The sequence below is a fragment of the Akebia trifoliata genome, chromosome 4 (genome assembly GCF_017979445.1).
Source record: "Akebia trifoliata isolate Shusen 1 chromosome 4, ASM1797944v1, whole genome shotgun sequence".
NCBI lineage: Eukaryota > Viridiplantae > Streptophyta > Magnoliopsida > Ranunculales > Lardizabalaceae > Akebia > Akebia trifoliata.
Window position 1 is genome coordinate 43,249,221 of NC_141378.1, and position 21,797 is coordinate 43,271,017.

At 34.3% G+C, this 21,797-nt stretch overlaps 1 protein-coding gene across 2 annotated transcripts in view; it reads left to right on the plus strand.

Annotated features, from left to right (window-relative positions):
• Positions 1 to 546: 546 nt before the first annotated feature.
• LOC147405120 (UDP-galactose/UDP-glucose transporter 5-like) overlaps positions 547 to 21,797 on the plus strand; it is a 29,343-nt gene continuing 8,092 nt past the window's right edge. Inside the window, exons 1-7 of one of the 2 annotated variants that reach the window (XM_086441285.1) lie at positions 547 to 747; positions 845 to 958; positions 12,064 to 12,177; positions 12,286 to 12,378; positions 12,570 to 12,635; positions 17,373 to 17,471; positions 18,929 to 19,008. In XM_086441285.1, the coding sequence (XP_086297411.1) occupies positions 854 to 958; positions 12,064 to 12,177; positions 12,286 to 12,378; positions 12,570 to 12,635; positions 17,373 to 17,471; positions 18,929 to 19,008 (557 nt within the window). In that variant the 5' untranslated portion in view covers positions 547 to 747; positions 845 to 853. Of the gene's footprint in view, positions 748 to 844; positions 959 to 6,181; positions 6,225 to 12,063; positions 12,178 to 12,285; positions 12,379 to 12,569; positions 12,636 to 17,372; positions 17,472 to 18,928; positions 19,009 to 21,797 lie in introns of those variants that run through there. The other variant, XM_086441286.1, reaches the window with a different exon arrangement.

Consider the following 21,797-nt stretch of genomic DNA (forward strand, 5'->3'; position numbering starts at 1 on the left):
TAATTACATATGAGAGTTATGACTTTTGGACCGTACCCACATAAGATGGCCTACAAATCAGATTTAAATAGATTAAAGTTGGGTAATGTAACAAAGGATTCATTTTTCGACTTTAAATATAAATATTACCATAGATAGATATACATGTAAGTGAGCTTATAGTTCTTCTCTAATAATATCATTTGCAACCCTAATTCACCATCCATTTTTGGTTATTGTTAATCACATAACATCGAATTTAAACGTTAATGGAAACACATTAATTTGTCTTAAAATTTCTTTAATAATGACATTGTATTTACTTCCCTCCTTCCGACATACCATAAGGAAAAAAAAGTTTGAAGCTTGTAGTCGGCTTCGAAATTTTGGTAGACTCTCATCTTTGGATTACACGTGGCGTATCCAAGGAGGCATCCCAAATATTGATAAAAAATAGGGGTGAAATAAATTTAAAAAACCACGTGTCATGTTGCAAGGAGGGTCCAGAAGTGAGAGCGCTGACGTGGCGAAAACAATAAAGAACGAGAGATGTCAAAGACCAAGACGATGTTCCATAAGTTTTTGTTTTCCATTATAATGAACCACTCTCTAACCAGTATTTGTTTTTATCTCTGATCTAATTTCACAAAAAGATAAAAACTCATTCTTTCAAGTTGGAAATCTCGCGCCCTAAATCCACATTTTCCTCTCGATTCTTTTTCTAGTGATTATTAGCAGTAAAAACTCACGCGCGATCATCTATTGAAGGTTCTCATCCTTTGCTGTTGTCTCTTTCGATCGACCATTGTTGTTTGAAGTTTTAATTAATGGTTTGATGAGTTTTTTGTTTGATTTGGTGTGACAGAGTGCTGGCATGGCTGATCCTCTATTATCTGCTGTAAAGGAGAACCTTTTGTGGAAAGGGGTTTTCGCAGTATCTGGGATCATAACAACTCTCGTCATCTATGGTGTATTACAGGCAAGATTCTTGAATTCTTCTTTATTTTCTATCAATTATAAAACTTCATTTATTTATTATTCATGTTTAATTTTTCTTTGGTTATTTTTGGAACACAAATTCAAGCTAGAAGATTAGAATTCTAGGTTGTTATTACACCGATTGGACGGTTAAATTAAGAATTTGTTCGACGCAATGGTATACGTTTGAACCTACGTTTTTATTGGATCTTTGATAGTATCTGTGATTGTTAACTAAGAAATTTTATTTCAGTCCTTGTCAGCAAGTTGACTAGATGGATGATAATATTTGGTGGGTTATATCAAGTGAACCATATAAGCATGAAAGGAATGAAATTAACGGCAATTTTAGAGAAAATTTCTAAATTCCCGCATCATTGTTATTAGGATTTGGTCGAATTGGAAAGTGTTTGAGAGAGTAATGCAAGTAATCATTGAATGGAGCCAAAATTTTACATTCCCCGACCAATTGTGCTTTTTGTAAATAAAGCTGGTTAGATATATTAGTATTTTATATGTGCCATAAGGGCATCTTTGTAATTTCATTTGTTTTCTAGTTTTATATATACCACGACTCATGGTGAGAGAGTCAAGTTCAACTCCTCCTACTTTTTCCAATTTTTTTCTTTTTCTCTAAACCTAATCTAATCTTCTACATGGTATCAGAGCATCTCTAGTGGTCAGATTTTGGTTCTCTATCCTATTCTTCCGCACTTTCTTCTTTTCACTCTTGGTATAAACTAGATTTCTCTGATCTGATTTTTATCCTTTATCCTCGTGGCGGCTAAAATTCTCTGTTTGGAGGATTTGTGTCATTGTGGTTGGAAAATTTCCCTAATGTGATTATAGATCAAGGGATCTTTGTCAATTATTAGTGGTTGGTTGTGGTGGTTAGGTTTCAGATTACGTTTTTGATCTTCAAGGTACCTTGCATTTTTATCTTTAGGGGTTTTGGAGCCCTGTAATTTTTATCTGGAGGGTTTTTAAAACCCTATGACTTCATTACGACAAATTTCTCTTTTTCTTGGAAGGTTTTTCGGCTATAAGGAATTCTTGACGAGGAGATTTTTTGGCAGTTGAAAATCATTCACGAAAATATGTAAAAATTGTAGAGGAATTTTGTTGATTATTGGACAATCAGTTATTTCATCATGGAGCAAAAGACTATCTTGGGTATATCTACCGATTTGGTTGGAACTCAAGTAGCTTCTATTCGCTTAAATGGAAGTAACTACATACAATGGTTAGAGGCTGTTAAGATATTTCTGAAGGTCAAGGGTAATAAATCTCATCTAACCAAAACGAAGTTTGATTCTCTTGATAAAAAAACCATTGAGGTATGGGAACAAGAAGATGCCTACATTGTTACTTGGTTGTGGAACAGTATGGAGCCACAGATCAATACTAACTTTATGTTTTTGGATATTGCAAAGGAGATTTGGGAACAAGTGAGGCGTATTCGAGATCTAATAATATTACTTGAATTTATGAGACCACTCAACAATATATCTCTCTACAGTAGGATGATAAAATTCTGGATCAGACATTCACTTCATTGATGCGTATGCATGAAGAGATGAATCAATATCAACCTATTTGCAGTAATATCCTTCAAATGCAGAAGCAAAGAGGATATGGATTTTATTCATCTTCTTTCATCTCTCCGATTAGAGTATGTTGCAGTTAAGTCTCAAATTTTAAGAAGTCTTAATCTTCTTTTCTTGACATATGTTTTCTCTAGGCTAAAGAAGGCCACGGTACTAGATAGTGGGCGACCTACGAGTGATCGTTTTGCTTTAGCTACTATTGGAGATCATGGTGGTCGTGACCACAGAGGTAGTCATGGAGGTAGAGATGGTAGTCGTGGAGGTAGAGGTGGTAATAGATATCTTTGTGGTGCTCTCAAAGCACTAACATAAAATCCCATGTTATATCCCAAGCACTACATGGCACCTCGAAATTTCGGCATGATAAACAACGGAAGTCCAACTACATTTACTAATGTAGGGTAGATCAGAGTGCGGAAGAAGTAAATAATATACATGATTTTTTTTAGTCTCCTTTCACTAACAGAATCCTAAGCTCAACCAAAACCTATGATATAACTTGGACGAACTAACACATTAGTAGGTATAGCCCCGGTGCTTACCAGGTAATGGACTCTAGTCATCTATTTGACCCACCAGATGATCCTCACTAGCTTGCTCTACACCCGCCTCGTCAAATGCCGGATCTGAAACTAAAAAATAAGGAGAAGGAAAGGGTGAGTAACACGGGTTACCTAGTAGCTAAACAAACAGTTCTGATTAATAACCTCTTCTAGCATAAACGAGTAAATCTACTAAATCATTTATATACATGCAGAGTTTTACAGAATAATCAATGATTAATTAGTACATATAGTCAGGGATGAGCAACTAAACAGTTGAAATTCACCTTACATCCATCAACAATACTCATACTATAATATTTTCTTTTTGTACAATTCAAATTGATAAACTTGAAATAGTAAACATGCTTTTCATATTATAATTAAAAATAATGCAGCAGATACATAATACACAAAGTGAAGTAGTGGAATTAGAGAGTTGGGATTCTACGACTGAATGATTCCTAGTCAGGACATCATGCTCAAATATTTCGCCGGTGTGGAATTCCAATGTTAGTTCCTGATTTTGTGGCCAGTCGCTACAACTTACCATACTTGGGTGACCATTTATTCTGCCCAGGTTGGCCGTTTGACTGTGACCATAAGAAAACAGGTCTCTTCACGACGTGTTGAGACATTCGAATACTCAAGACTGTTAGTGATCACTGACTAGTCATCTTCATCTATGCCTATTAGGCATGCATGTGATTCCCATTATACATCCCTACTCATGTACGACCACCTTTACATTACACGTTCACTGAAAAAGATAGAAGGGAATAAACCCGAATTCCACTTGTGATGTCATTCTCATATGCGTCCCATAACACGTATGAGCTTGGTTGTCTCTACTGTACATCCCAAGATAATATATCACTTCGGATGATATGACAAACTATCCCTTTAAGTATTCGCAAACTCTTTAACAGTTCATAAAATAGATACATGTACGTAACATTTTTTTTGAAAACAAATAAGAAATTAACATTTCATAATTGAGAATTGATATCCAGTTTCCTACCATGCAACAGTGCCCACCCGGGTTAAATTAAATAACAATACAATACGGTGCAATCTTGTACAAATTTAAACAGCGTCTCGTGCTAATAGAAAGTAAATAAATACGCAAGTCACCTCGTGACAATATAAAGTAAATTATCCATGAATATCCGTTCATCAACCCATATATCACAATAATGAAAAATTCCGATATCACCCCTTTGGTGTGATTATGACATTTTTTCCGTTTAATCCTTTTTTCCAGTATTAACACTTTTCGAAAATACAATTCCTTTTTTTTTCAATATTTATCAAATCAATGTAAATTTATTTAATATCAAATCATTTTTCAAATTAATTTTTTTTATCATTTAAATTAAAAAAACTATAAAATTTGGATTAAAATGGGTCCTAAAAATGGCAGAGGACCGAATTGTCAGTTTTTCATCTGTTCATTGATAAAATGTCCCACCCACAAATTGTTATAAAACACGTTTAAAACACACCAAACACATTTATCATGAATTTGAAATAAAAGAAGAAAATCCTAAGTTTTGAAACAAAATCATAAATTTGATAAAAATCCTAAATGCATATTTGAAATCTATGATTACTAGTAAGAATCATAAGTCTCCTAGCTATCTTTTTGGTCGTTAGAAACAAAGAGTGTGCGTGGAAATCGTGGTAAATAACACAGAAATCGAGGCAAACCAGACTTGGATACGGTTGATTTTGAAAAGAATTCAATATTTTTAAAAATTTCGATGATGGCGTCTTTTTTTCCTTTCTTCGAAGAACGGTTTGGACTCTAAGTCGACGAGATCTTGGGTTGAAGAGGTTGAAACAAATTTATGGTTCGGTTGTTTTTTGATGAAAAGTGGAGAAAGAGAAGAGAAAAAGAGAAAGTGATTTGGTGAATTTGTAGTATTTGACATCGCGAACAAATTTCCCTTCTTTGTCGATGACCAACGGGGTCCCGTTCGCGACGAAAATTCGATACAAAGTGGTTGAAAAACCAAGGTTTTTGAGTCGGCTATGGTTGATTTTTTACGTTTGGAGAAGACAATGAGAAATAAAAGAAAAATATAAAGCATTTTTATAAAGTAAATGCAGGACGAAACTGGTATTTTTAAACTTGTTTATATTTTTTGACGATATCCAGAACTATTCCGAGATTAAAATATGATTTCAATTTCGAGGATGAAATTTTTATTAAGGGGGGAGAATGTAATACTCCAAGTTTTTAATTCATATCTTGAGAAAAATCAAATAATGGAATTTTGGAAAAAATTCTGAAAGTGGGACTTAGAGTAAAATTTTCGGATTTTTTTTATTCACTTTTAATGAAATCTGAATTCACCGGTTGGATTCAAAATGACGACGAACATATTTTAGCTTGTAAGCACGCTCAAATTCGAGTTTGAACGGAAAAGTTACAAATCCTCGATTTTTGTATCGGACAAGGCAAAAATGTGAATTTTTGTTAAAACAAGAATTGGAAGAATTCGATTGCACCATTAGGTCTGCAATGAAAAATTATGAAAAATGGAGTATTTACTCGTCAGTATCTGAGTCCGGAAATTTGAATTATCGTAAAAAACGGAAATACATTTAAAAATACTAATTTCATTCCGAAATTACTTTGTATAAAGGATTTATAAATTTTTTATTGTTCATTGTTTTCTCCAAGCGTAAAAAACCAACAAATAAAGACGATTAAAAAAATGTTGGTTTTTCAACTACTTTGAGTTGAGTTTTCGTTGCGATTGGGACCCTATTGGCCGTCAATGAAGAATGAAAATTTGTCCACGATGTTGAACACTACAAGTCCACCTCATAAATTTCTCTCCTTCTTTACTTTTTATTAAAAAATAGTCGAACCATAAATGCGTTTCGACCTCTTCAAATCAATGTAAATTCATTTAATATTAAATCATTTTTCAAATTAATTTTTTTTCATTTTAATTAAAAAAACTACAGTGGCGGGCGTTCAGTGACATTTTTTTCTTCTGTGACTCAACTTACAAAGAAATTGGATTGTTTAGTAACATTTTTTTTCTTCTTACCGTGTTTTAGGATCTAAAGACGAAGAAGATTGGTGGCGGGCGTGAAGTAGATGGTCTTCATCTTCTCTATAGTGCTTTAGTCCCAATAGCTTTTCATTCATCTTCTAGCACTTTTCAGTGGCATTGACGACTTGGTCATCATTTTCCTCGTGTTTTACAGAGTCTAGTTCCTGCTTTAAATAAAGACTTTTCACTTAATTGCGAAGTGTGTCAGTTTAGCAAACACCATGAAGTGTCTTTTCCACTTAGTGTGAGTCTTAGAGAGTCCAGTCTTTTTGTTTGGTACATTCTGATATATGGGGCCTTTCCCCCACTACTTATCTAGGTTTTAAATATTTTGTTATTTTTGTGGATGATTGTTCAAGGATAACTTGGTTGTTTTTAACGAAGGATCGTTATGAGTTGTTTAATGTATTTCAACCGTGTCATATGGAAATTCAAACTCAATTTGGTACTTCTTTATGCATTTTACGTTCTGATAATTTTTTCTTGGTCGTTATACTACTTGCAGTCTTACGGAATCATCCATCAATCAACTTGTGTTCATACCCTTCAACAAAATGAAGTGTAAAAACTGCCACCTTCTTGAGGTTGCTCGTGCCTTAATGTTTCAAATGAAGATTCCCAAATATTATTAGAGTGAGATTGTGCTTATTGCTTATCATCTTATCAACTGTATGCCTAGTGTTGTCCTTGATGGTATTTCTCCACATCAAATCTTATTTCCTGATCGTCCCATTTTTCATCTTCCTTGTGTTTTTGGGTATGTCTATTTTATTCATCACTTGGGTCCTGGTTGTAACAAATTAGATCGAAAGACTTTGAAGTGTGTGTTTTTTAGGTATTCATCACATTACGCAAACACTTTGGTGGTGTTTGTTACTGCTTCAAAACGCAGATTTCATTGTGTTTGCAATGAAAAACTACGGTTAAGAGCTGAATCATTGTTTGGTAAAATAGTGCGTTTTGAAACGCAGATATGAAAAGTTGGTAAAAGGCATTTTTTCAATTTGCGTTTGCGGGAGAATCCAACATCGAAAAACGGTTCGGCTGAAACGACTAAATACCCCCAATCTCATTTTCTTCTATACTTTTCTTCTTCCCTTCTTTGCGACAGAACCGCAATGCCCCTATTGTCCTTTTCTTCCTTCTCATGGCTCCTTTACCCACTTATCTGTAGGACTCTCCTGTAGTCTTCCACCTCCACCTCCACCTTCACTTCTTCCTTTTTCAAACCTAGTACATACACTTTGAACACGTGAGCTATTGGGGTCTCTTTCCAATCGATCTTTGCTTGTGCCATTGTAGAGGAGGTACTACTCTTACTACTAAGAGGGAAATTAAAATTGAAGTGGTGGTGCTGCAACTCCGCCAGAGATGATCTCAAGTTGCTGTTGTTGAAGGGAAAACCCTCGAATGGATCCCAAACCTCCAGCGAGAACTGATCATAAGCATTTGATTGGCGATCAAAGATGCTTGGGATGATCGACATTTTCGAAAGAATTAAAACTGAATAACTTGTTGAGATAACTTAAAGTGATTTCTGAAAGAGGAACTTTTTGATCTATACACGTTATAGTGGGCGAGAGAAAATTTATAGATGGATAGAGGGGATAATAATATTTGCTTTCTCCATATGCTTCTCGAGATTTTGTTCTACATTCGTCCTGTTCCAGAAGGTTCTCTGGTGCATACAACATTATTATTTTTTTTTTTTTTTGCATACTTTCGATTTGCACCCTTGAGTTTTGGTATATATTTTAGATATCCCAAAAATCAAAATGTTGGATTACTTCGCTTGACTATTGAGATCCTTGTTAGCATTCTACAGTTTTATTGATGACAAATTTGTGAATTTTTTAGTTTTTCAATAAAATCTATTATTTATTGGGCTTAGACCCGTAATTCAATTGGTTTGACACATTGCAAAACAACTTTGAGGTTGTGGGTTCAAGTCGAGCTTACCCATCCAAAAATAACAATAATAAAAATTAAAAACTAGACTTGAAAACAACAAAGAAGTAGATCTAAAATCAAATCAATCTTTGTTACTTCGTAAAGAAAACTGAAATAATTGATCTATGCAAACATGCACTTATCTCCCTCTCTCTCTCAATCATTCAAGGGCAACAGATGTTCATATATTTTGTTAGATTGTTTTTTTTAGTTTCTTATGTCTTGAATTTTTTTTATGGTTGCTTAAGACCTAAGTTGTAATTTTTTTAAATTAAGTTTTGATGTTTTCAATTGTTCAAATGTTTTCAAGGAATTATATGATTTAAGAATTTTAATGCAACATTGTAAATCTTTAATTGGATTTTCAAGGTTGAATTCATCGAGTTCAATAATATTAATATTTTGAGTTCAACAATAATTATTGATGGATTCCGCTTTTAAGTCATATGTCCATTTTTAAGAGGAGAAGTTGTCGAAATTTCTATAGAATTATAAATTTTTATAATTTTTTAAAGAATTATATACTTTTTACAATTAAAATAATTGTTTTTATAAATTTTTAATATAAATTTATTAAATTTATATATATTTAATGTAATTATATATTTATAAGGGTATTCTGGTAATTTTTTATGCATTCTGAGTGCACTATCAACCTTAAGGGTATTTTGGTCATTTTACCCTAATACAGCAGATTCTAGAAGCTGTATCAAATAATAATTACCAGATTCTGATGAATAGCACAACACTTTTACAAAGTTCTATCAAACAAGCTTTTCAGTGTTTCAGCTTCTGACAGTAGATTCTAACAGCAGATTCAGACAGCTGAATCAAACGGGGCCTTTGTCTACGTTGATGTTACATTTTTCAAGTCTATACTATACTTAGTCGTCTATTGATGCTACATTCGAGAGTGTTCCTTTACTGGTTGCTGTTCTTATTTTTGAACTTAGTTATGTTCCAAAACTTCGAGTTTATCATAGGAGGATCACTGTTGTTTTGCCAACACCAACTTCTTTGCTGTCTGAAGATCCATCTTCACCTTTTGTACCAATAGCTCCTGCTCAGGTAATGGATGTTGCTTTATCCTCTAGTGAATTACCTATCTTTATTTGCAAAGGTACCCGTTCTAGTGTTACTAGACATCCTATTTTTACTTTTGTTTCTTATGCTTCGTTGTCTTTCTTTATTTCCACTGTCTCTTCTGTTTCTATTTTCAAGAATCTCCAGGATCCCTTATCTCATCCGGAATAGAGGATAGCTATGATTGGTGAGATGGATGCTCTACATTATAATGATACTCGGTCTCTGATTTCTTTTCCTCTTGGGAAATATGCTAGTTGTAGGTGGGTATACGTATTTAAATTTCATCCTGATGGTACAGTTGATAGATTGAAAGCTCGATTAGTTGCTCAGGGATACACAGACTTATGGAGTTAACTATGTTAAGTCTTTCTTTCCAGTTGCTAAAATTATTTCGGTTCAAGTGTTGATTGCATTAGCTATTATGTCTGCCTGGCCCTTGTATCGGTTAGATGTTAAAAATGCCTTCCTACATGGTGATTTACATGAGGAAGTGTATATGGAGCAACCACCTAGGTCCATTGCTCAGGGGGAGATTGGAAAAATGTGTAAGCTTTGGAAAACACTCTATGATTTGAAACAATCTCCACAGGCATGGTTTGGTAAGTTCAGTGATGCGGTTCTTCTAGTTGGGATGATGCGGTGTCAAACAGATTATTTAGTTTTCCATCAGAAAACTGAAAAGGGGTATGTGTTGCTGATTGTCTATATTGATGATATTGTATTGGTTAGTAGTGATTCCGATGGGATACAAAGGGTGAAGTCTTATCTTCAACAACAATTTCATACCAAGGACTTGAAAAAATTATGGTGGCTCATTTAGGTCGTGGTATCAGTCTCTTCAAAGAAAATATGTGCTAGATTTGTTTGAAGAGAGAGGATTATTTGCGTCTAAACTAGCAAGTACCTCCATGGATCAGAAGTTGAAACTTACAACTGAACAAGGAGATATGTTTGATGATCCTAGCAGATACATGGGGTTTGTTGGAAAGTTGAAATACCTCACCATCACAAAACCAGACATCTCATATGCGGTTAGCATTGTGAGTTAGTTTATAGAAGCACGTAGGATGCCACACTGGGTAGCTGTTCAATGTATTATGAAGTACCTAAAGGGATCTCCAAAATGTGGTTTGTTGTATGAGCATAATGGTCATACTTAGATTAAGAGATATACAAATGCAGATTGGACTGGTTTTCCCTCATACAGGAGGTCTACCGCAGGTTATTGTACTTTCAAAGGAGGTAATCTTGTATCATGAAAAAACAAGAAGCAAACAGTAGTGGCCAGGTCAAATGCAGAAGCTGAATGTAAAGCCATGTCTCATACTTCTTGTCAACTTATTTGGTTGAGACATTTTCTCCAAGAGATTGGTTTCACAGTAGAGACACCTATGATTCTTTTATGTGATAACCAAGCAGTCATGCATATAGCTCCTAATCCGGTGTTTCACGAGCGGACAAAGCATATCGAGGTGGATTGTCATTTTGTTCAGGAGAAGTTTCTGAGTGGTGAAATTACCACTACGTATGTCAAGTTTGAAGATCAACTTGCTGATTTGTTTACTAAGTGATTGGGAAGTGATAGGGTTATTTTTTTGTGTAACAAGCTAGGATTATATGATATATATTCTCCAACTGAGGGGGAGTGTTAGATATATCTGTATTTTATATATGTGCCCTAAGAGCATCTTTGTAATTTCATTTGTTTTCTAGTTTTATATATATCACGGTTCATAGTGAGAGAGTCAAGTTCGACCCCTCCCACTTTCTCCATTCTTTTCTTCTTCTCTTCTTCTCTAAACCTTAATCTGATCTTTTACAAAGCTAAACTAGTGATAAATCCCTTAACAAATGAATTGGAGTATCTAGAGAATGAAGAATAAGGTTGACAAAAATAGGATATCGAATTAAGAAAATAAACTAATTTTTAAGGTGTTTTAACCTGTTACTTGTTTGGATTTTTATTTATTTTCTGAATTAATGATTTGTTTAGGAGTAGACTCCAACATGTAAGGGGAATTTCTTGTTTTGTTTGATTGAAATTAAGAAATATTAGGCTATAGATTTTATAAATAAGGGTACTTATTGTTAATGAAAAAGTTACGGGAAGTTTTTAAGAACTAGATAAGGATATTTGATTTGGGAAGATTTTTATCGGATCTTTCTTATGAGTTTTAGGTGACTAAAGCTGATCTTCATGACCTGTGTGGATCAAACCTAAATGATTGCCTGCACCAAAGCTCCAGTTTTTTACTTTTTATATTATACGCTAAGTGGGAACATCAATAGGCATATCTCATAAGATTTCTTGACTAACCCATTATTCTTTGTACATTTTGATGCAATAGTCATTTTCAGTCTTCCATATATTCCTTCCAAGTTGTTACATGTCTCTTTTCCGTCAAACTCATTGTAATATATTGGATTGCTCAATAGTTGGGGCTTGGTACCCATCATGGAAAAAAAAAGGGTCAAAGCTTTTCTTTCCCACTTTTTTGAATAGATGCTTTCTTTTATTTGCTTTTCGCTTCTTGAGTTACTTTTGGATGAAGTCAACAAGTTTATTACACCGTTCTAGGGATATACCATACTAGTGTCTAAGTGGGCTCATCAATCGGCATGTCTCGTAGGTTATCCGTTGGGCAACTCATTATTCCTTGTCCATATTAGTTTTTATATATATGCCATAAAAAAGCATCAAAGCTTACATTTGTTTCTTTTAGACTTCTTGATTTACATTTGGATGCAATTGATAAGTTTATTACACTCTTCTAGGGGTATACTAGTATCTAAATGTATTTGGAAGCTATTTGTAAGTTCTGAATAAAAATAGAGTTAATTCTCTTGCAGGAGAAGATCATGAGAGTTCCATATGGGGAAAACAAAGAGTATTTTAAGTATTCATTATTTCTTGTTTTCTGCAACCGCATTATGACATGTGCTGTGTCTGCAGGCGCTTTACTGGTAAACTCTACTCACTACAACTTGAATTGTAGAAGCATCTTTATCAAAATAAAATAAAAAATCATCAACATAATTTTTCTGTTTTCCTTTTATTTGTATTCTCTGCAGGTTAGTAAAAAAGCCTTGTTCCCTGTTGCCCCAGTTTATAAATACTGCCTCGTATCAGTTTCAAACATACTGACCACAACCTGCCAGTATGAGGTAAATAATATCCATTTCAGTATCCTTTTGACATTTTTCTCAAGTGAGGGAAAGAAAAAAAGAAAGAAAGAAAGGAAGTTGTTATTCACTTGCTTTCTACTTCAACTTCTCCTGGATAGCTTCAGCTGGGAGTCGAGAAAACTGACAACTTTTTGTTGGAAGAAATATATTGACCACAAAAATTTATTCAGGCCCTCAAGTATGTCAGCTTCCCAGTTCAGACACTTGCAAAATGTGCCAAGATGATACCAGTTATGGTAAGTAAATCTCCATTTGGTTAGGTTTAGTTACCGGCTGGTCAGTAGTCCTTTCATTTTAATTCTTTGCTACTTTTAACTGGTGAGTCATGAAAAACACTTGCTTTTGTGCTGTTCATGTTGGTTTTAGTTTTTTATTTGCTGGGAACATATATTCCTTGTTTTTTCCTATAATCTCTCACACCACTATCTCGCATGAAATGCTCAATGATTATGTATGTTCTTTAACTTTAATGTGGGTGTAGGCATAGTTAGTTTAGAATGGAGGTGTAGGTGGATTTTTTTTTCTAATGTTGTCGTGTGTGCGGGTGGGGATGGGGTTGGGGGGCTGGATTGTTGCTTTTATAAGTGGTTGCTCATGGAGTCACGTTGGCTCTTCAGTAGGTTGCCTCAACCTCTGTCACGCCCCCAAAAACTTAACCCGAATCCCCATGTTTCCCAAGTTGAATACAAAGGCATGATATATAACCTATATCATGATAATCGATATATAAACACAATTTGGACAATATTAATAATATAGTAGTGGAAACAACACTAAACAAACACAGATATGAATATCAGATTATCAGAGTTTGTACAACCACCTCATGTTCCAGTGTCTCTAGAACATTTAAAAAACTGAATATATACATATAAGAAAAGAGTATCGACGCATATCATGTCTATATATACAAAGACAACAACGAAAACTTAAACCTAACTCTAGTTTAGATTCGATAATAAAACTCATACTTCAATCTCGGAAGTTTGGACTCATCATCCATGTGCCCTTGGAACTGAGTTTCCTCAACAAGATCATCTAAAATAGATATACCTGAAATTGGTGTTTCGTAGGGGTGAGTAACAGGAAAGTTATCCATTAGGAAAATCTAACAATTCTAAATAATAGCATCCTATATGCAGTTTTATCATTCTAGGAATTTGTAAATCATGCAGCTTTTTAATCAGGATATAATTGAAAACATTTGAATACTGATATCCGTAAAACAAAGTAAATAATTGAAACACATTTAAATATTTGGAAAAAAAATAATAGTTCATAATATCACATTTAATGATGGAGTACTATAATAGAGAGTTAAGGTTCATGACTGATGTGAACATCTCAGTCAAAATGCGAATATTCCAATACTTTACCATTGTGGAATCCCATCGTTAGTTCTTGATTTTGTGGCCAGCAATGCAAACCACTAGTGGGAAGGATGTTGAGGGTTATATAAAGCGTTGGGGTTATGAGAAACATGTTGTGGTGGTTGATATCTGGTTGTTGGAGGGCGATGGTTTTGATTTTGAGGGTCTAGGAATTGTGCAGTATGGCTAGAAGGTGATTATTGGAAGGGTTATGAGGCATGGGGAGTTGATTATTGGAAGGGTTTTGATGGGAAGGTGTTGTAGGATAAGTAGGGCTGGTTGGGGGTTACCTCATGACTGAAAACACGTGGAGAACTCTTTGGTTGCCCAGGTTGATCTTTTCCTTTCTTCTTACCATTAAGCTTATTAAAAGTAGTCAAGATCATATCTTGCATCTTGGTGATCAAGCGATCTTCACGTTCTTGGAGCCTTTGATCCAGTTGATCCTTGGTGAAGAAATTGCTGCTTTCTTTCATATTGTGGTGGATCTCAATTGATTCTTTGATATCACTTGATGTAGTGGAAGTGTGTGAATCAATAGATTCGATAGGAATTAAGATATTATGTTCAATGGAACACATAAAATCAATTTGAATCAATATATTCAATTGATAAACAAACAATAGCTTGAAAGAAAACAAAGCATAAAGCTAAAAAGTAATTAAGAGAGAAAAGATAATCAAATTGATGTCTGGAATTCAGTGAATTTCGTTTTTAGAGCTCCTTATATAGATAACTCCATCATAACAACTTAGAATCCTTTTAAAATGCTAAAAATTAACATTCCTAACCTATCTATAACATAATAATAACTGTCTAATTCTATTATGAATCAATTTGGATGCTTCAAAGAACTTCTAATTAAAGTCTAAATAATAAAAAAGATTTTTAAAACAAATTAGAAATTAACAAGGAATTGTACTCATAAAATAACTATGACATATAAATCCTACTAGAACTAGAAAATATAAATCCTACTAAAACTAGAAAATAAAAACAAATCCTACCGGAATTAGGAAACTACTTAAGATTCTAACTAGAACTATAGATGCCCTACCTCATGACCTTATGGCTTCAGGTGGGTGGTGGAGTAGAATTGGGATTCAATTCATCGAGATAATCAGTATAAGGGGTTGGTTTGGTTATGAAAGGGTTTTTAGGGTTATATGGAGGGTTGAGGTTATGAAAAACATGTTGTGGGGGTTGATATGTGGCTATGGGAGGGTGAAGGTTTTGATTTTAAGGGTCTAGGAGTTCTGCGGTATGTCTATAAGGTTGAGGGAGGGGGGTATGAGGTGTGGGGAGTGGCTTATTGGAAGAGTTTTGATGGGGGGGGGGGTAAGTGGAGGATAGGTTTAAGGATTTAGAAGAACATGGGATGCAATTTGAGAGGGTACGATTTGTGTATAATTAACATTTTGGGTAGGATTTTGAAAATGAGTAGGTTTGGTCTCACTAATTGAATCCTATGGGGCTGAATTTTGAGGGGAATTGAGGGGACAGGTAGTGGGAATTCCTGGGGTCTTCATCTCTAAGGGTTTCTTTCCTTTCTCATTCCCAATGGTGTTGAGAACCATGCTTTGAATAAAGGACTCCAACTTAGTCATAATTCTGGCTTTAAACCTTTTAAATAGAGCTTCTAGATAAGATTTTGTGAAAAAATTACCTTCATCGGTCATCTTTTGTAGATCTTAGCAAGAGTTTTGATACCACTTGCGTAGCAGAATTGTGGGAATCATTAGATTTAAAGGGAATTGAGAGATTGTGTTCAATGGAACATACAAAACTAGTTTGAATCAATAGATTCAAGTTTGGAAAAGAAAGGACAACCAAGAAGGACCACTTAGCTAAGTGGAAAGGACAGCCAGAAAAATAAATTGAAACTAGAGCAATAACTAAATTTATTGAATGAATTGTTATCTCAAAATTCGTATATAAAGCTCTTTATATAGGTAACTCCATCTTAACAACATAGAAACCTTTTAAAATACTAAAAAAGTAGTTTTCCCAGTCTATCTATAACATAATAACAACTTTCTAAACCTATTACAATCAATTTGGACACTTCTAAGCATTTTTAATTATAGCCTAAAGAATAAAAATGAATTTAGAAAAAAATAAAACTAAACAAGGAATAGTACTCCTAAAGTAAGAATAAAATAGAAATCCTAATAGAACTAGAAAATAAAAACAAATCCTACTAGAATTATGAAACTTTGTAGGATTCTAACTAGATTTGTAGATGTCCTACATCAACCTTCAACACTAAAAAACACTAAAAATTAGTCTAATTGATGATTTTTAGACATTGGAATTGAGCTGCTTTCATCAAGGTTTGACGCACAATTTTTTTACCCACATTTTTGGTTGACAATGAAAATGATCGCGTCCAATGGCTAGAAATCATCAATAAGATTGATTTTCTATAGAAGCCCGCCGAGAGGTGTGCCAAAAATGAATGGGGTTAGTGGGGAAACAGAGTGCTATGTGGCAATATTTGGCATGACAAACGTGGGCAACAAGTATTTGTGACCAACATTCAAGTTTCCTCTTAATCATATGCTTGTATTGATAATTTTTTTTCTTCTTTCTTTTAGATTCTCAAAGGACCTGTGTTAAATTCATCGTGTCTATTTTGGACAGCAATAAGCATGTTTATGTCATTGTTACTCAGTCTCCTATGTTGTTGAGCTGCTTTTTTATAATTTTTTGGCGGCCTCACAAAGTGGTCTAAAATGTAGTGACGCAATTACTAGAATGAATAGGGGCTACCTTTTATAGAATTTATTTTAAATGGATGGTTGTGATTTATTAATTGGTGCTTAAGGTAGTTTATATCACGCCCCAAAATCTGACAACATGTTGACTCGGCAAACTGGGGGAGGCTCGATCACGCCCCAAAACTGAAAACTTGAACATAAACCTGAAGAATATGTGGGGGAGAGATCCACCAACACGTGATTGAAGAAAATTCTTGATAACTAAATCAAGAATCATAAAGTGACCCAGTCTATCTAGACGAGTGTAGTTTGGGATTATCACAGTTTCTAGGGCTATTGAGTTTTGATAAAATCTCCTCTCTGAGCATTTTCAAAGAAGATCTTGATTGACGAACTTTTCTTTAGGATTTTGTTTTTATTTTGGACCATTAAGATTTCTTCAATTTGCACCCCTACATTAACTTCTACGAGTGCTTTATTTATTTATAAACTTTTAGTAGTGCATTGAGTCAGAAACTACCTGCTCATTTCATTCATGAGAGGTAGTCTAGGATCTATATGTTTTTTACATAGCTATAAATACCAATCATTAGTAAAATCAGATTGAGGAGCTCATACAACTTTCCATTCTTTTTCATTTGATTAAGGAGCTCGTACAACTTTCCATTCTTTTTCATTGTTTTGGTGATCAAGGTTAGTGTGATCCCTTAAAGCTTAAAGTGGGGATGACTTCTATTGAACATGCTTACTCTGCATTTCTTTACTTCGAAAGCATGTCAGATTTCTGTTCCTTGGCTTGTTCATATATATTTGGTCGTAGGTATCAGTACACATGTTTTATTCTCCAGCTCATCCTTTGTTTTTTTTTTTTTTTTTCCTACAGGTTTGGGGAACAATTATCATGCAGAAGAAATATAAGGGCCAAGACTACTTGTTCTCTGTACTAGTGACACTAGGATGTTCATTATTTATTCTATATCCGGTAATAACTAATGATGCTATCCTCTAGTCTCAAATTTCCAATGATACTCTAGCCAAGAAAAAGAATATGATTCTCTTGTTCTTGAAAGTTTGGGCATGAATCAAACCTGACTCTCGCTGCATCACTTTCATTCATTATTCCCAATTGTATTTTCCATTGCTTCAACTTGCCCCAATAGAAATATTATTATGTTTCCACTTTGTACTTGTTCATAATTTGGCTACCTGAATGACCAGGATGCAAGTGGGGCAGTGGCAACCAGAGTTAAGACATTTTTGAAGATTCTCATAATTATGTACCCTAATTTGAACCGTGACAATTGTTGTAGGTTGGTCTTCAAAGTCTTCATTTATGTTTGTGGGACGTTATTGAAGACTGTAAACAAACACATGCAGGATCTATGTGTTATATGTTTACAAAATAGTTGTGATAGGTAAATGCAGGGGAGAATTGTTGTGTACAGCATATGAACTCTTTCTCGGCAAGGAAGGATGACTGTAAGAAAGACCTTTTCTACATTATGTAGCTTAGCTTGTTAAACAAACTGAACTTCACCAAAATAAAATTTGTATAAATATTCATAGGGGTCAAGTAACATAGCATAGACACTATCTTGCATTTGCATCTTCTAGGTGAGTTGCATGCCTTTCAAGTTTCACCACTGGGGCATAGCTTGTAAGTTGTGCATCAGAACTTGTAATATTTCTATTAGATGGAATTGTACAAGATTGCAAGATTGAAATATGTCCTTGGATTTTTTAAGCTTCTATTGTGACTAAGAACATTGTTTTTAGATGTGGAAGCGTGTGGCAAGGTGGTTAGATGAGCTAAAGTATAGAACGCCTTTTCAAAGCATCAATGGATGACAATTTCAATAAGCCTTATGACCTTTTCGTGAAGCATCATTTGGAGGTGTAAATATGTTGCATGGATACAGTTGGGTGTCAGAGTCCATCATGGGTACAAAGTCTAATTTTTCAAACCCTGAAAAAAAGAGAGTTATGGAGTCAATATTATGATTTTTATAATTTAAAATTTATGTTTAGATTATAATAAAGACAATAATTGATTTTGTGATGTATATGTATCGGTCTAATGGTGGATGCGTGATGCATGCCAAATATATATTAATGTCTATAATTTTGGGCAATGATTAGATATTTTATTTTTGTTCCTGCTGCTTCTTTCGTGAAACCAGAATGATAGTGTCCGGGCTTTCAGTTTTGGGTTTTTGTTTTACCTGATAAATATATAGTTTATGTAGCCCAGGTTCAACTCTGTTCATAATTTCCTGAAAATATGATAAGAATCTTTAAAGGTCTAAAAGTATTTCATTCTACCATCTATAGAAACTACTAATATTTTTAATAGTTGCATTGATTTAAGGGCTTTTAATATGCTTATGTTTGATTTTTAATAGAAGCTTATGAACTGTTTCTGTCTGATTATTTATGTAGGCAGCAGCTGACATTAGTCCTTATAATAGAGGAAGGGAAAGCACGGTTTGGGGTGTTTCTCTAATGATTGGTTATCTTGGGTAATGATGCCATGCTTATTAGGCTTTCAGTATATATAACTTTTGTGCTATGATATCTTTTAAATGATGCTCCAAACCACATTGCTGGAACTCAACATCCCTGGGGAAACCTTAGGTGACAGCCTAACACTACAACAGGATTTATTCCCTGCCGTCTAGGGTGTTCGCCAGGGTTGACTCATGGCATCCAGGCAGATGTTTCCAGAGTAGTTTGTTTTGAGAAGTATTTCCCCCATAAAATCTTATAGTTTTAAGGTATATAATATCAAATGGAACTTTAAGTATCCAATAACATTCGTGCAGCTTACTGTGATAAGTGATTAATGGAGGAATTTCTTTAAGTTAAGAAGATAATAAGATGATCAACTGAAACAGATTCCAGCAAAGTAGTGGAGTTACATTGGAAGTTCAAATGATCAACAAACTGCATCTATAGATATGTTTCAAGAACAAAATAGACTGGAACACTTAACAGCTCTCTTTCTTTACAATGAAAACTTCAGAAAATCTTTGGTCGATCCCACCATTAAAATCCTGGAATTAAAATCCTGAATAATTCCAAACATTGAAAGCATTAATGCAATTAAAGTCCACAAACACAAATTGATTTATATGTGAAAATATATCAGACAAGAGTTTCTTAACCTACCTCTTTTATAGTTACATCAACTGGCTTTTCCACAATGTCAATGACATCCTTAATGTTGAACTTGTTGAGGATGGTAACATTGCTTTAGGTGGTGGACATGGGCATCACCACTAGATCATCCATCACCATATATGTCCCACCCTTCACATAACCTCCTTCACCATTCGAGATCACATTCTCAGTCTCCGGAACAATGTACGATACTGGTTTACAAATTACTCTATTACATGAAGGACAGCCAGTCCCTCCAAAGCCGAAACATAATATAGTCTCCTCAAAGTTGTTGGTCACGTAAGGGTGAGCTTCATCACATATGTAGTAACTTGCAAACGTGTTTAGAGGTAGCAGAGGTATTTCACCGGGAGAGAAAGGTGATACTGGTTTCAAAAGCAAATCTTTGTGTTGGTATGATTGCAAGTGGGAACAACTAAGGCCCTGCTTGGTACACTACAAATCATTTTCATTTGCATTGCAAATGGTTTGTGATGAATGATTTACCATTGCTTGGTAACCAGGGGGAAATCTCTTGCGAATCTTTTTTTTTTGTGATTTGTTGATCTTTGCAATACAATTTTTCATTGTGATTTTGCAAATGATTTGCTGTTCTTTTTATGCTGCAAATCATTTACTGAGCAATCATTTTTTGTAATGCAAATCATTTCTACTGTGTAACCAAGCACCTATAAAATTGATTTCAGAAAATTATTTGCATTTGTGAATGATTGGCAGCTTACCAAGCAGGACCTAAGGTTCCTTACACTCTCATGTAGATTTACTAAGGAACCCAACATGCTCTTATTTGTGATCAGGTTGATCAAGAAGCCTAGAGGCTTGGCCAAAAGACTGAATAAGAAAATCAGCAAAGTCCTTGCCAGCTTCGGCATGTAGTAGTTTATTGGTATTCTTGTCAACTTTGTTGTTGCCATCAGGGGCGGAACTATGTAAAGACTAGGAGGGCCATGGCCCCCACAAAATTTTGAAAAAATATCATTATATATATATTTTTTTATATAGTGACAGAACTAAAGGTAGTGTCGTGGCCTCCACAAATTTAAGCAATTACTGTTTTATGAAATTCTAGCCTTACTAACTTAGTAAGATTTGGGGTCGTTTAGATTACTTTGTAGCATCTGAAAACATGATTGGATGCAATAGGGGGGATGTAGATGACAAAACTCTATGAACTTAAAGGAAATAACCTTAAAAAAAGGTATTCTTTAACCATTAAGTTTTAATTTTAAATGTAGGAATTCTGTGGGAGTTCAGTAGCCATCCATTTTCAAAACCTTGGATCAAGACCAAAAATATTTATTCTTTTGATTTTTTTTGGATATGAGTTTTTCCATGAAATCTGGAGGGCTGTGGTGTTGGTTGCCAATTTGGTAATTCATTTGACCTCATAAACGTTGAGTAAGATTTGAAATCTTATCAAGTTAGTGAGGAAAGTGTATCTTTGTTTCTATATGTACGCATACAGTTGTGGCCCACGTGCACAAGTGTCATAAGGCTTATTTTTAATTTAAAATATTAATTACAGGGTTTTTAACTTTTGACATTACATAGTGAAAAAGGTTTTTTCTAATTTTTTTTTGTAATTTTGAGAACTAACAATGAGATCATAGGGTCCTGTGATTGCAATTCTCTTGTTTTTTTTTATTATCAAAATGACCCTGTTTAAATGTAAAGGTGGGGGCATTTGTGATATCCGAATTTTGTAACTCCTCCTACTCCACCTTTTCTAGAAATTTATTATATTAATTGATGAGATATTTCTATTTTATTAATTGTTGAGAGGGGTGCCATTATTCTTTTATAAAACTTGTAGAAACCCCATGATTCTCAGTTTCTTGTCTGATTTGTGTCGTGAAACCAATAAACTAGACATTATTGTGAGAAGGATCATTGTTTGCTTGAGCACATTTCCCATGTGTGAAACCTTTTTCTCACTATTGATGAAGACTTAGGAGATGCCATTGATTGGTCCTTACAGAAAAAAGAGCGCCCGGCGAATTAGCTTACACAATTAAAAAATATTGGAGATCACAGTACATGTCCTAATAGTTTATGTACATAGAAGTGTGAGTAAATTTGGTGATTCATATTTTTCTCCATATCTTAGCCATGGTACTTTGCTTCCTTC